The sequence below is a fragment of the Eptesicus fuscus genome, chromosome 6 (genome assembly GCF_027574615.1).
Source record: "Eptesicus fuscus isolate TK198812 chromosome 6, DD_ASM_mEF_20220401, whole genome shotgun sequence".
NCBI classification, from domain to species: domain Eukaryota; kingdom Metazoa; phylum Chordata; class Mammalia; order Chiroptera; family Vespertilionidae; genus Eptesicus; species Eptesicus fuscus.
Window position 1 is genome coordinate 108,570,114 of NC_072478.1, and position 13,138 is coordinate 108,583,251.

The window sequence follows — 13,138 nt, forward strand, 5'->3', positions numbered from 1 at the left end:
CCTCCCCGCCCCTACATGTACACACTCACTCAGGGAGGAGCAAGGAGGAAAGGCCGGGACTGATTTGTAAGGCCCAGTGAGGGGGGCTGACAAGGGTCGTGCACACCTGCGAGCGTGTCCTGCAGGGACAGAAGGAAGGAAGGAGCAGGCCCCCCGGAGCGGCACCCACCAGTGTTGGCCTCCATGCGCCCTCTGCTCAGCTCCCGGCAGCTGTCCCTACGGTCCGTCCACGCCCGGGAACTCAGGGCCTCGGCCGCGTGTTTGCCGCAGGGCCAGGCTGGCTCTGCTCAGGGCCACGCTGCCGAGCAGGGACGCACGGGGACACGGGGGAATCCGCACCCCCGCCACCTCCCGGGCCGCCCTGCAGAACAGGCGGTGCTGACGCTGACTCCGCCGTTGGGGGAAAACACTTTGGAAAAGTACTGAACCCACTGCCCCAGGCAGGAGACTGGACTTGGCTGATCCCGGTCACCTGGCAACCTCTCCTTCCTCCAGGTGTCCTGGCTAAAGGTGTGCCCAGGTGCGGAGGACAGGTGCAGGGCGTGGCCCACCCGGGCTGGGCTTCTCCCTGGGGACGTGGGGATGGACACGTGGGAGATGCTGTCGGGCACCGGGGTCGGCAGAGCTCCGAGCTGGCACCTGCCCGACGGAGCGGGGAGACCAGAGGCTGGACAAGCACTTCCTGGAGCAGCACCCAGGAGCCGGTGCCCCAAGTCGGCGTCCTCCCTCGACGACAGGGAGGGAGCTGCCCTTTGTGCCAAAGACTCGCTGCTGGTTCCCTGTGGCTGCTGACGATGCCACAAGGCTGGTGCCTGAGGCAGCCTGGGGAAGGGTGTGCCCTCGGTCTGTTTCCTCCAGCTCTGGGCACGCCACCTCACAGGAAACGCATCACGTCTAAGAAACGACAGGGTCTTGTGGGAAAGTACCTGTTTCCACAGAAGCCAAAGAGGCAGCACCTGGTATGCTGGGCCATCCCTGGCTGCACGATCAGGCCTGGGGCCCTCCGGCTCTGACCCTGGCCCCCGCCTTACTGACACGGAGGTCGGAGGTGGAGAAAGAGGAAGACGTGTTTGCAGGACCAGAGGATGGACATGCAGGTTCCGGGTAGGAACAGGTGTCTCTGACCCAAGTCTGCGCTCCTCCTCTGAACCCTCCAGGGTCAGACGCTGCAGCTGAGGGTCCTAAAGTCTCTGAGCCGCACAGGCTCCACGGCCCAGAGCTGAGCGTGCGCGGCCTGAAGTGCCGGCCGCCAGGTTGGGTGCCCAGGCTCAGGGGGCACAGGAAGGGCCTGGGGTCTGGCTGCAGGATCAGTCCCGTGTCCGAGAGAGGCCCTGCTCTGTGGGGGGACCCCGTGAACGACGGGGCTCCGAGGGAGGACGGTCACCGCAGAGCCCCATTCCAGCGAGACCCATCCAGCGTCTAGGCCCCGCACTCACCAGACTCCTCAACCTTCCATGTGTCAGCCCCCCGCAGCCCCTCCCTTTAGAGGGACAGCCCCCTAGAGTCCCCACCGTTACTGTCAACATCTCAATGTCCTTGAATCTGTGCAAAACTGAGAACTCACGTTTGGGTTAAAAACAGAGGAAATGGCCCTGGCAGGTTGCTCCGTGGTTTAGAGCATCGGCCTGGGGACTGAAGGGTCTTGGGTTCGATTCTGGTCAAGGGCATGTACCTTGGATGCAGGCTTGATCCCCACCCTGATTGGGGTGCATGTGGGAGGCAACCCATCGATGTGTCTCTCTCACATTGATGTTTCTTTCTGTCTCTCCCCCTCCTTTCCACTCTTTCTAAAAATCAATGGGAAAACATCCTCGGGTGAGGATTAACAAAAATAAAGCAAAACAGAGGAAACTGGCAGCGTGTTCCCAAGGCCTGTGAGGAACAAAAGCCGACATTACCGGGCTCCTACCAGGAGCGGAGTGCCCACTGAGCAGTTCCGTGACTTCCCTCCTGAGTCCTCGCCACCGTGACGTGGCCCCACCCCACAGGCAGGGAGACGGCCAGCCAGAGGGCCCGACAAGGCCCTGTTTCCAGCTCCCTCTGCCGGCTCCCCCGGGTCTCATGGGCGTGACTCAGGAATGAAGTTAAAGGGCAAGTGAGTGCGCCTTCCCCAGAGGCCTGAGGCACAGGGGCCAGGCTGTCCTGCACTGAAGCCCTCGGTGCATCGTTTTATTTAAACGTAATAAGAACCACGCTGCTCCAAGTCTTCCCACTGAGGACGGGACTCAGCGTCAGGATGGCTGCCGTTCCCTCCAGAGGGAAAACCCCTCAGGGGGCGCTGCAGGCAGCCGTTCTCCAGGCTGTTCCAGGAGCTCTTGTCTGCAAGGTGTCCCTGGGGCTTCACACCTTCGGGGCTTGATCACACCTGGGGGCCTGATCACACCTGGGGGCCTGATCACACCTGGGGGCCTGATCACACCTGCAGGGCTTGATCACACCTGGGGGCCTGATCACACCTGGGGGCCTGATCACACCTGGGGGCCTGATCACACCTGCAGGGCTTGATCACACCTGGGGGCCTGATCACACCTGGGGGCCTGATCACACCTGGGGGCCTGATCACACTGCCCCTGAAAGAAACGCCATCTCCCCGTACCCGGAAATGAAGGCCCTAGTTCCTTCCCTGCCTTTTCATCTTCCCTCCCGTTCATGACAACTAGAGGGACGGCCCACAAGGAGCAGGCACCCCTAGACGGCAATAACCAGCGAGTTACAGAAAGACTCGCCCGGTTCTGCTGTCAGGAGTGGCTTTGGGGAAAATGACCTGCTAGCTTTGACTTTACACAAAGGGCATCATCTTTTCCAGAGCCCCCAGGGAAGCATTTGCCACGGTGAGCGAGGGGGCGGCTGGATCAGGGTGGGGACGCTAGAGGCCTGGGCCCTGCGAGGCGACCCTGCCCAGACTCAGCTCCCCCATCTGCTCAATGGGGGAGGGGTGGTCCCAGAACTGCCTCTCGAGGGCCTCACTAAGCGTGCACCCCTTTCACCCCTGCCTGGGTCTCTGCAGCTGTTATGAATCTATATATGTAAAAGGCTAGTAGGAAGTGTCCCCTCGGGAGTTCGACCAGGAGTTCAACCACTCGCTATGATGTGCACTGACCACCAGGGGGCAGCGCGGAGTGAAGGAAGCCCCCCGATCGGCCCTGATTGACGGCCAGGCCCAGGGACCCTACCCATGCACGAATTTCATGCACCGGGCCTCTAGTCATTAATAATCCCCTTTCCCTTTGACCCTGTTACACAGGGGATTCCCACTGCCATGTGGGAGCAGGTGGGGATGGGTAACTCCTGTGGTCGGCCTGGGTAATGCTGTTTGGCTGCAGGTACATGAACAGGGCCATGCACACGGCTGGCACTGGCATCACGCAGCTCAGTGAAGCCGCCAAGCCACTCCCCAGGTGGCCATGAGGAGTCAGAGACCCTGCTGCCCCATCCATCGAGCCTACACCCACCACGCCCATCTCACCCACCTCGCCCACCACGCCCGAGTGGGCACCTTGCAGTCCTGCTCCTCAGCCCCTCCATGAATGCACCTCCTCTGGGTGGGCGGTGCTGAGAGTTCAGCTGGCGGGGCAGAGCAAGCTGCGTGCTGAAGGGGGGGCACCTGGATCCCAGGGAAGGTCTGCAGTGGCCCCAGGCGTGAAGGGGAGACGACCCTTCTCCACAAACCCCCCACGAAGGCTCCTCCATGCTGTCCTCCAGCAGCAGCCCCGCCCGCGAAGCCGACGAGCCCCACTCTGCCCCGAGGATGCTGCTCCCGCTCGCGCCTCCTCGAGCTCCTCCACGTGCAGCTGGTCCTCACGATGGTGGACTCAGGGCGGACGGCCAGGCAGGGAGAGGGGCACGAGGGCCATCGGCCAGCGCCATCCTGCTGCTGAGTGCGGGGAGGCTCAGGAGTCGCTGTCCAAGGCTGTGACGGGCCATTGATTTGTTTCTCGATGTAAAAGTCCAGTTTCTTCTGTAAAAATGACCCATGAACGTGGAGACAAGCCGTGTCCCACAGCTGGGAGCCTGGAGGTGAGTGAGCCTGCGCAGCGAGGCATCTGCTCAGATGGGCCAACTCCTGTCTGCCCAGGCCTGGGCGGGGCTCCACGTGGCCACTCCCTCCCTCCTCTCCAGGACGTGGGGCCCAGCCAGAGGCCTTGTCCGGCCCCAGGGCACCTCTGCCTGAATCCCCTCCAGGGACTCAGCCTCTGAAACGTGTGTGTTTATCTGTGTGCGTGGCTGCCGACTCCCTGCAGAACGGAAGCTCCTCCTGGGGCCTGGTCACTGCTGAGTACTTGATGTCACGCCAGGTCTGAGTGGGCACTGATGACCATGCCAGGCGGGGCCCACGGGGGTGCCGGGGAGGGACGAACCCGCGTGCCAGGATCTGTAAGGGGAGGCCCACCTCGGCCGGGCCCGCAGCTCTGACCCAAGCACTGCCAGCCCGGGGGGGTGGGGGGAGGGCACGGCTCGGGCAGCTTCCTATGGGCGCATGAGGTCTGGCCGAGGAACCTGGCACGGGCTACACGGAGGATGCTGAGCTCCCGAGTGAGGCGGGGTGGGGGGCTTGGAGGCCGGCCCGAGGTGAGTGTGGACACAAAAGGGTCCTTGTCCACCTCTGGCCAGGCCCAGGCCTCCGCGGGCTCCACACCCTGCGACGGGCTGTTGGGCAATGTGTTTGCCTCTGGGCTGAGTGAGGGCAGCAGAGCAGAGAAACAAATTATTTGTCAGAACAACTCGAATACGTACCCACTCCTAACGGCGCCACCACGGGCCCTCAAACCCGCATTGCCCCACGGCTTCCTGTGTGGATCCTGTGCCAGAAGCCTTCCCGCCCGGAGACAACTCCTACCCACTCGGCAACACCAGCTCCACGGCCTCCCGGGGTCGCTGAGCACCCAGAGAGCCTTCCTCCTCGCCCGGCCCCGGGCAGCCTCACCCGAGGTCCTGCTTTCCCTCATGCCACCGTCTGTCCACCCACTCCCTGAGCCCCGAGCGCCCGCACGGTGAGCACAGGACCAGACCCAGCGTCCAGGGTTGCCCGCTGCCCGCTCTCCGCCTGCACCTCCGCTTCGCTGTGTGCGCTGGTGCCTGGCGGCCACACTGGTCAGAGCAGGAGGGGCTCGAATTTCTGATTTAGAAGCACCTTCCCCGCAAGGTTTCTGCAGCCACTTATGTATCTGTGCCCGAGGGACGGGCCTCCAAACAGCTGCCAGAGAGATGGTTCATCTCTGAGACACACACACACACACACACACACGTACACACACATGCACACACACACGCACAAACACACGCACAAACACATACTTCTAGTCTTTGCAAAAGGAAAGAGCAGATGGCTGTGGGGAAGCTCTGGGCACAGGTCACCCGGCGGAATCGCAGCCTCAGCCACTGGGCCGGGGCCTGGCCTGGCAGGGAACCACGTCAAGGTGGACCGGTCACGCTGGGCCGGGGCCCCGCCCGGTGCACCATAAACACAGCAAACAGGAGACAATCGGAATATTTAGGGCCCCTGTGCCAGGTGAGGGCCCAAGCCCTGGTCTGCGCCCACTCCTTGTTTATGTAACCCTCTGATCCGTGTCTCCTCCTGGAAGGAGAGGGCAGGAGAGTGGGTAGTAAAGCCTGCCCTGTGATCGGAAAGGTCAAGTGACTTGATGCGAGGAAGAGCCACCAGCCCCCGCCACCCGCTACGCCCGGAGCAGCCGCCGCCCAGTCCTGACAACAACATGGAGACAGGAAACAGCTTCGAGGGGTGGTGTGTATGCCGTGTCACAACCAGCAGAGCGGCCTGAGTTTTGGAAGGAAAAGGAGGGAAGGAGGGGCAGGCGCTGGGGGCAGCCATGTGCCCTCTGCGGCCACCGGCTGCCAGCACGTGTCAGCACGCAGAAGGCATGGACCCAAGGCCACAGAAAGGCTGCCAGGCCTGCGCACTCGGCGGGGACACCACACCGAAGGTAAGCCACACAGTCGCCTGCACCGCTACCTACAGACACACGCTTACACACGGCACCTGCACCACTACCTGCAGATACACGTTTACACACGGCACCTGCACCGCTACCTACAGACACATGTTTACACACGGCACCTGCACCACTACCTACAGACACACGTTTACACACAGCACCTGCACCGCTACCTACAGACACACGTTTACACACGGCACCTGCACCACTACCTACAGATACACGCTTACACACGGCACCTGCACCGCTACCTACAGATACACGCTTACACACGGCACCTGCACCACTACCTACAGACACACGCTTACACACGGCACCTGCACCACTACCTACAGATACACGCTTACACACGGCACCTGCACCGCTACCTACAGATACACACTTACACACGGCACCTGCACCGCTACCTACAGATACACGTTTACACACGGCACCTGCACCGCTACCTACAGACACATGTTTACACACGGCACCTGCACCGCTACCTACAGATACACGCTTACACACGGCACCTGCACCGCTACCTACAGATACACGTTTACACACGGCGCCTGCACCACTACCTACAGATACACGCTTACACACGGCACCTGCACCGCTACCTACAGATACACGTTTACACACGGCGCCTGCACCGCTACCTACAGATACACGTTTACACACGGCACCTGCACCGCTACCTACAGATGCACGCTTACACACGGCACCTGCACTACTACCTACAGACACACGCTTACACACGGCACCTGCACCACTACCTACAGATACACGTTTACACACAGCGCCTGCACCGCTATCTGTTTTTCAATATCAGAACTGGTGTGTTAAATGTTACACCAAAATCACAAGCAACAACAATAGGTAAACTAGACATCCTGAAAATTAGAATGGACACCACACAGGTGTCCGAAATACATGAAGAACTCTTACAGCCGCTTAACAAAAACAACTAAAGAAATGGCAAGAGACCCGAATAGACGTTTCTGCAAAGAAGACAGAGACGGCAACACGGGCGTGGAAGCCACTGCACGTCGACGCCAGTCAGTCCACAGACGCCCCGCCCTCCGGGATGGCGGGAATCCAGGGCTCGGTAATCACCAGTGTCTCATGGAGCGAGGCTGCCGGCAGGCTGTGGCTGGGTAACTGCTGTGGAAGGCAGCCGGCAGTTCCCGAGCAGGTCAAGGTGGTCATTACATGCCCGGCGCTTGCATTCCTGGGCATTTACCCAAAAGAAAAGAAAGCACACGTCCACCCCAAACCTGGTACATGGATGTTCCCAACAGCATTATTCTTAAGGCCAACAAGTGGGAACAGCCCAAATGCCCTTGCGTGAAGATGTATGAACTGTGACCCAGCCACACGATGGAATGTTGTTCCACCTTAAAAAGGCGTCAGGCCCGGCCGGCATGCTTAGTGGTTGAGCATCGACCTATGAACCAGGAGGTCACCGTTTAATTCCCGGTCAGGGCACATGCCCAGGTTGCAGGCTCGATCCCCAGGGTGGGGTGCGCAGGAGGCAGCCGATCCATGATTCTCTCTCATCATGGATGTTTCTGTCTCTCCCTCTCCATTCCTTCCTCTCTGAGATCAATAAAATTATTTTTAAAAAATAGGAGCTAGGCCCTGGCACCGGTCACAACTCGATGAGCCTTGAGGACGTGAGGCTGAGGGGGAGAAGCCACTAGAGAGCACATTTCGCGATTCAATGCATTCGAAAGCCCCAGAACATGGAGACACATGGAGACCGACGGGGGCCGGCGGTCGTCCGGCAGAGGAGGGCAAGGAGAAGTGGGGGCAGCAACCTGTCACAGGGCCCCTCACAATGCTTTGCTCCGTCCTCCCTCGTCCCACAGGTGAGCTGCCCTAGGAACTAACTCCTGTTCACACCACAGCCTGCGGCGAGGCGTTTCCTCACGTGTCATTTTGCTCAACGTTGCAGAGCCTAGAGGCCGTGAGTGAGTGAGGACTTGGGGTTCACGGCCTCTCCGCATAACGGGCAGGTCCTAGAACTGATCCTGGTGGCGGACACGCAGTTCGGTGCGCATGCTAACAGCACATGCTATGGGCTTCACCTGGGTGACGAGGGTGATATGTGAATTATCTATCTATATAAAACCCTAATGTGCAAACAGACTGGACGGCAAAATAACCGAACAACCGAACAACCGGTCACTACAACGTGAGCTGACCACCAGGGGTCACACGTGGAATATGGCGGGTATTGGCAGCACGGCAGAGCATGGAACATGGCGGGCATCGGCAGTGGCGGGATGGTGGAGCAGGTGAGTGGGGCACCAGACCACAGCGGGGCGCCAGTCGCTGTCATTGGGGCGAGCCTCTGGTGGTTACTGAAAATTCTTTGCTCCTGTGAGCTGCGGTCCCGCCCAGCGCTTGCACCCGCTGCCAGCACCCGGCGCCGGTCCCGATCGCTTGGCACCATCAGTGAGTGTGAGCAGGGGCTGCTGGTTCCGATCGCCCCTGCGGGCTTCTCCACCTCCTCCTGCTCCTGAGGGGAGATCGGGGCAGCAGCCACTGCTGGCTCCAGCCCCAATCACTCTGCGCCATCAGTGGGTGCGAGCGGGGCTGGTGCTGTCAGCCTGTGGGAGCAGCGGCGGCAGGGACAGGGCTACTGGCATACAGGGGACCGGGCACCAGGGTGGGGACACAGAGGATGGGCCGAGACCTGCCCCTGTGCCTACCGCAGCCTTGAGGCCCACAGTGCCTTTCAAGGTGCACAAATTCGTGCACTGGGCCCCTATTATCTTGATAAAGCTGTTAAAAAATCTTACTTGAATATCCAGGAACTCCTGGGCTAACGTGTTAATTATATGCTTCTCAATGCCTGTTAAAAATATATAATCCACCTGGCCAGCATGGCTCAGTGGTTGGAGCTTTGAACTGAGCACTGGAGGGCCTTGGGTTTGATTCCCGGTCAAAGCATGTACCTGGGTTGCAGGTCCGGTCCCCGCCCCCCAGTTGGGGTGCATGTGGGAGGCAACCAGGCAATGTGATTCTCTCACATCAATGTTTCTCTCTCTCCCCCCTCCCTTCTGCTTTTTAAAAAAAATCAATGAAAAAGTATCCTCACTCCTCGTGTATGTATATCCCTTAAGCTTTAACGTCAGCCACGTGTCACACCAACTACACGTCCCGGACCCCAGGCTCCACCGCTCCTCATCCAAGTAGTTCAGAGTATCCTGCCGACAGTGTACAAGGAGGACACGGCCACAGAAGGAAGTTTTTCATTGAAGAGACTATTCATCGTGGATTTAATCGTTTTTAATGGGTGCCCTTGGGGCGGTCAGGGGGCCACAGGGTCTGCAGGGCCACTCGGGGTCTCACCAGTGTTCCCGTTTCCTAGAGCAGGACAAGCCACGCCCACGGGGCTACGGCTGAAGCGCTGCAGGAGCTCAGCCAGGCCCGTCCGCTTATCTGGCTGCTTTGGGGCGGGGGCAGCGCTGAGCGGCTGGGACACAGACCCCGAGGCCTGCAGACCCCGAAACGCCCACCCCGGCCCCACGGGGACTGCAGACCCTGAGCCAGGCGGGGGTGGGGTCCTCCCTCCGAGGGGCAGACGGAGCAGCAGTGCGTTTCCCGCTGGGTAACAGGGATGAGGGTGGGGCAGCAGGCAGCGGGGAGAAAGCAGTCACTGAGTTCACCCCAAAACACTACGGGAGGACACACTGCACCTTCCACCAAACCTGGTGCCTGTGGCCTCACTAGCCCAGCCCAGCCCCCCTCTGTGCCCCCTCCACACCTCCTTCGCACCTCGTGTCCCCTCCCACCCGCGCCCCATTGCTGCCGGCGCCCGCACTTACTTCATGGGCTTGAACAGGGCCTGCCCGTAGTTCTGGAACGTCATGATGAGCTTGAGCTGAGTGCCCCCCGACTTCATGGCTGCAGGGAAGCAAAGACACAGGGTCACCTGCTGCCCGACCCTCTGCTCCCCACGCAGACCTCACGGCCTCGGCCCTGGGCACGGCCAAGGGCCCCCATTCTGCCTGGGAAGTTTGGGGTTCCTCACAACGATGCCGACACGCCCTCCTCCCCATTCAGATGTTGGGGCAGAATCTCTCCCCAGGCCAAGCCACAAAGGGACCGGCTTCTTCAACGGCTGGTGCACACACCTGCCAGCAGTGCCTCCTGCCCCAGACACACCCCTCACACCTGACACCCGCACACACCTACTCACACAGACACACCCCTCACACCTGACACCCACACACACCTACTCACACACAGACACACCCCTCACACCTGACACCCGCACACACCTACTCACACAGACACACCCCTCACACCTGGTCACCCACACACACCTACTCACACAGACACACCCCTCACACCTGACACCCGCACACACCTACTCACACAGACACACCCCTCACACCTGACACCCACACACACCTACTCACACACAGACACACCCCTCACACCTGACACCCGCACACACCTACTCACACAGACACACCCCTCACACCTGACACCCGCACACACCTACTCACACAGACACACCCCTCACACCTGACACCCGCACACACCTACTCACACAGACACACCCCTCACACCTGACACCCGCACACACCTACTCACACAGACACACCCCTCACACCTGACACCCGCACACACCTACTCACACAGACACACCCCTCACACCTGACACCCGCACACACCTACTCACACAGACACACCCCTCACACCTGACACCCACACACACCTACTCACACACAGACACACCCCTCAGACCTGACACCTGCACACACCTACTCACACAGACACACCCCTCACACCTGACACCCACACACACCTACTCACACACAGACACACCCCTCACACCTGACACCCACACACACCTACTCACACACAGACACACCCCTCACACCTGCACACACCTACTCACACAGACACCCCTCACACCTGACACCCGCACACACCTACTCACACAGACACACCCCTCACACCTGACACCTGCACACACCTACTCACACACAGACACACCTCTCACACCTGACACCTGCACACACCTACTCACACACAGACACAGCTACACACACACACAGACACAGCTACATACACACACATTTATACACACACAGTTACACACATACAGTTCACTCAGAGCTACACACGCACAGGAGATGAGCTGGCCGACCAGTCCTGTCACCCGCACGGGGAGGCCCAGGCCACCCAAGACAGGGTGACGTCACGGGTGATGCGAGGCAAGGTGTCCCCACCAGGGTCCACGTTCAACTGGGTGGGACCCCGTAACCCACAAGCACCCGGAGGCTTCAGGCTGTGGTGGGAGGTCCATGCCAGGAGGAGCCCTCAGAGGCCGCTCTGGGGAGACGCTGAAGCTGCCCCCACAGAGCAGGGGGTGGTCAGGAAGGCAGGGCAGGGGGCCAGGAGAGAGCCGGGCACATGGCGGCACCTGGTGGGCTCTGGTGGCCACTGGTCCCGAGGGCAGGAGGGTGGGAGCAGGTGGGTGCTGTCCCCTCCGTGTGGGGAGCTGACTACAGGGCTGAAGGGTGGAGGCCGGCGGGGGGCGGGGGGTGGAGGAGATGAGGAAAGAGATGGAGAAAATGGGAAAATTCAAGAACTATCTGGGATGGAGGAGCCATTGGAGGGAGTGTTGGGTATGGAGGGGGGAGAAGAGACTAGGGTGACCCCGGAGTTTCGGCCGGAGCAGCTGGTGGAGGAGGAGCAGCCTGGAGGTGAAGGTGGGGCCAGGTGGGCCTGGAAGCCTCGGGACAGCCCGGGAGCAGCCTGAGGCGGGCCACGTGTGGCGCACACGTGGGGATCGTCCACACAGACGAGGGAAGGAGGCCGCTGAGGGCAGCGTGTGGAGGACCGAGGACCGGAGGCTGCCGGTCAGGAAGGGCCTGCAGGGCCCGGACAGAGCTGAGGTCCGGGAGGGTGGACACGACCTGAGAACACACCAGGGCTGAGGCGGGAGGGCGTCGCCGTGCAGGCGGCCACGCTGCTGGAGGGCTTGCTGTGGGGCCCTGACCAGAGCGCCCCGGGTCCCAGGGGCACACGTGCAGGCGAGGACAGCAGTGTCACTAGGGAAGGCCCCTGCCCTAAGCGTGCACGCCGTGGGCACTGCGGCCCACCCTCACGGGACCTGCTGGTGTTAACGTGTGTTAACATGACACGGGCGTCCCTAATCGGCACGAGGCCTCTTGGTGTGAGCGCGTATAGAAGCTGCCCGACCAGCCGGCTGCGGCTGCTTTGTTCGTAAGGAAGCACGTCCCACCTGCCTGCTGTCTTCCCCCTCCCTGCACCCAGAGGGCTCCGTCCGGGCTGAGGAGCTGCCCCCCACCAGCGGCCCTGAGCCTGCCGGCTCCACTTAGCCCCTACGGCTGGGCACCTAGGAGCTCACGCTCCCTAACTCAGTGTCCCCTCGTTAAGTGGGGCTCAGGGTGCCACCAGCCTCCTCCATGGGGCCTGGGGGCGTCCAGACAGCAGGGAGCGTACTAGTTGCCCTGTTGGCTGCAGGGGCCGCTCACCTGTGACACGGGGATGAGACCCACCCACCTCTTCGGACAGCAGCCCCACGAGGGGTGACGCCCTGACGCTTCGGGAGAGCACCCGACGGGGCACCCCAGGACGGCAGGTTGCCACGGGGAGCGAGTTACCTCCCTGAGGTTGTCGGTGGCCCGTGGCCCCTAAACGCCAAGCCCAGACCCTGCCTCCAGGTTCCGCCCCCACCGGCCGACTCCTCCCAATGCGGCGTCTGCTGCTGTGTCCAGGGCCTGGCCCGGGCGTCCAGGACTGAGAGCTGTCAGGTTCCATGATCCCTGTGCACGCGGGTCCACTGGTGGCTGTACCAGCCTGCGCCCTCCTCGGGGACACAAAGCCACTTCCTGCAAAACACTGGAAACACCCGAGGGACAGAGTGCCAAGAGGCCTCCCAACATGCCGAGCGTGACGGACGCGGCAGCTGCCGTGACTTGATTATTAGCGCGGCCCTGCTGGGCGGACGGAGGTTCTCTCGCGAGAGCTGCAGGTGAGTTTCATCTTCTCTCCTCTCACCATGAACAATCTCCGCGCCTTTAACAAGGTGAGAACAGCAGTGGCTACTGAAACACTGGTGGCTCTGTGCCGCCCCCACAACGTCCCCATTTCCATGTAACAGTTGGGGCCACTGGGTTTAATTTCCCTCCCGGGCCAATCAGAGGCAGCCC

General features: G+C 61.1%; 1 protein-coding gene across 1 annotated transcript in view; it reads right to left on the reverse strand.

The window, feature by feature from the left end:
- The window catches only part of FAM20C (FAM20C golgi associated secretory pathway kinase), a 32,416-nt gene that overhangs the window by 9,058 nt on the left and 10,220 nt on the right, over positions 1-13,138 (reverse strand). Inside the window, exon 3 of the mRNA XM_054718285.1 lies at positions 9,773-9,851. Coding sequence (XP_054574260.1) covers positions 9,773-9,851 — 79 coding nt within the window. The remainder of the gene's footprint in view (positions 1-9,772; positions 9,852-13,138) is intronic.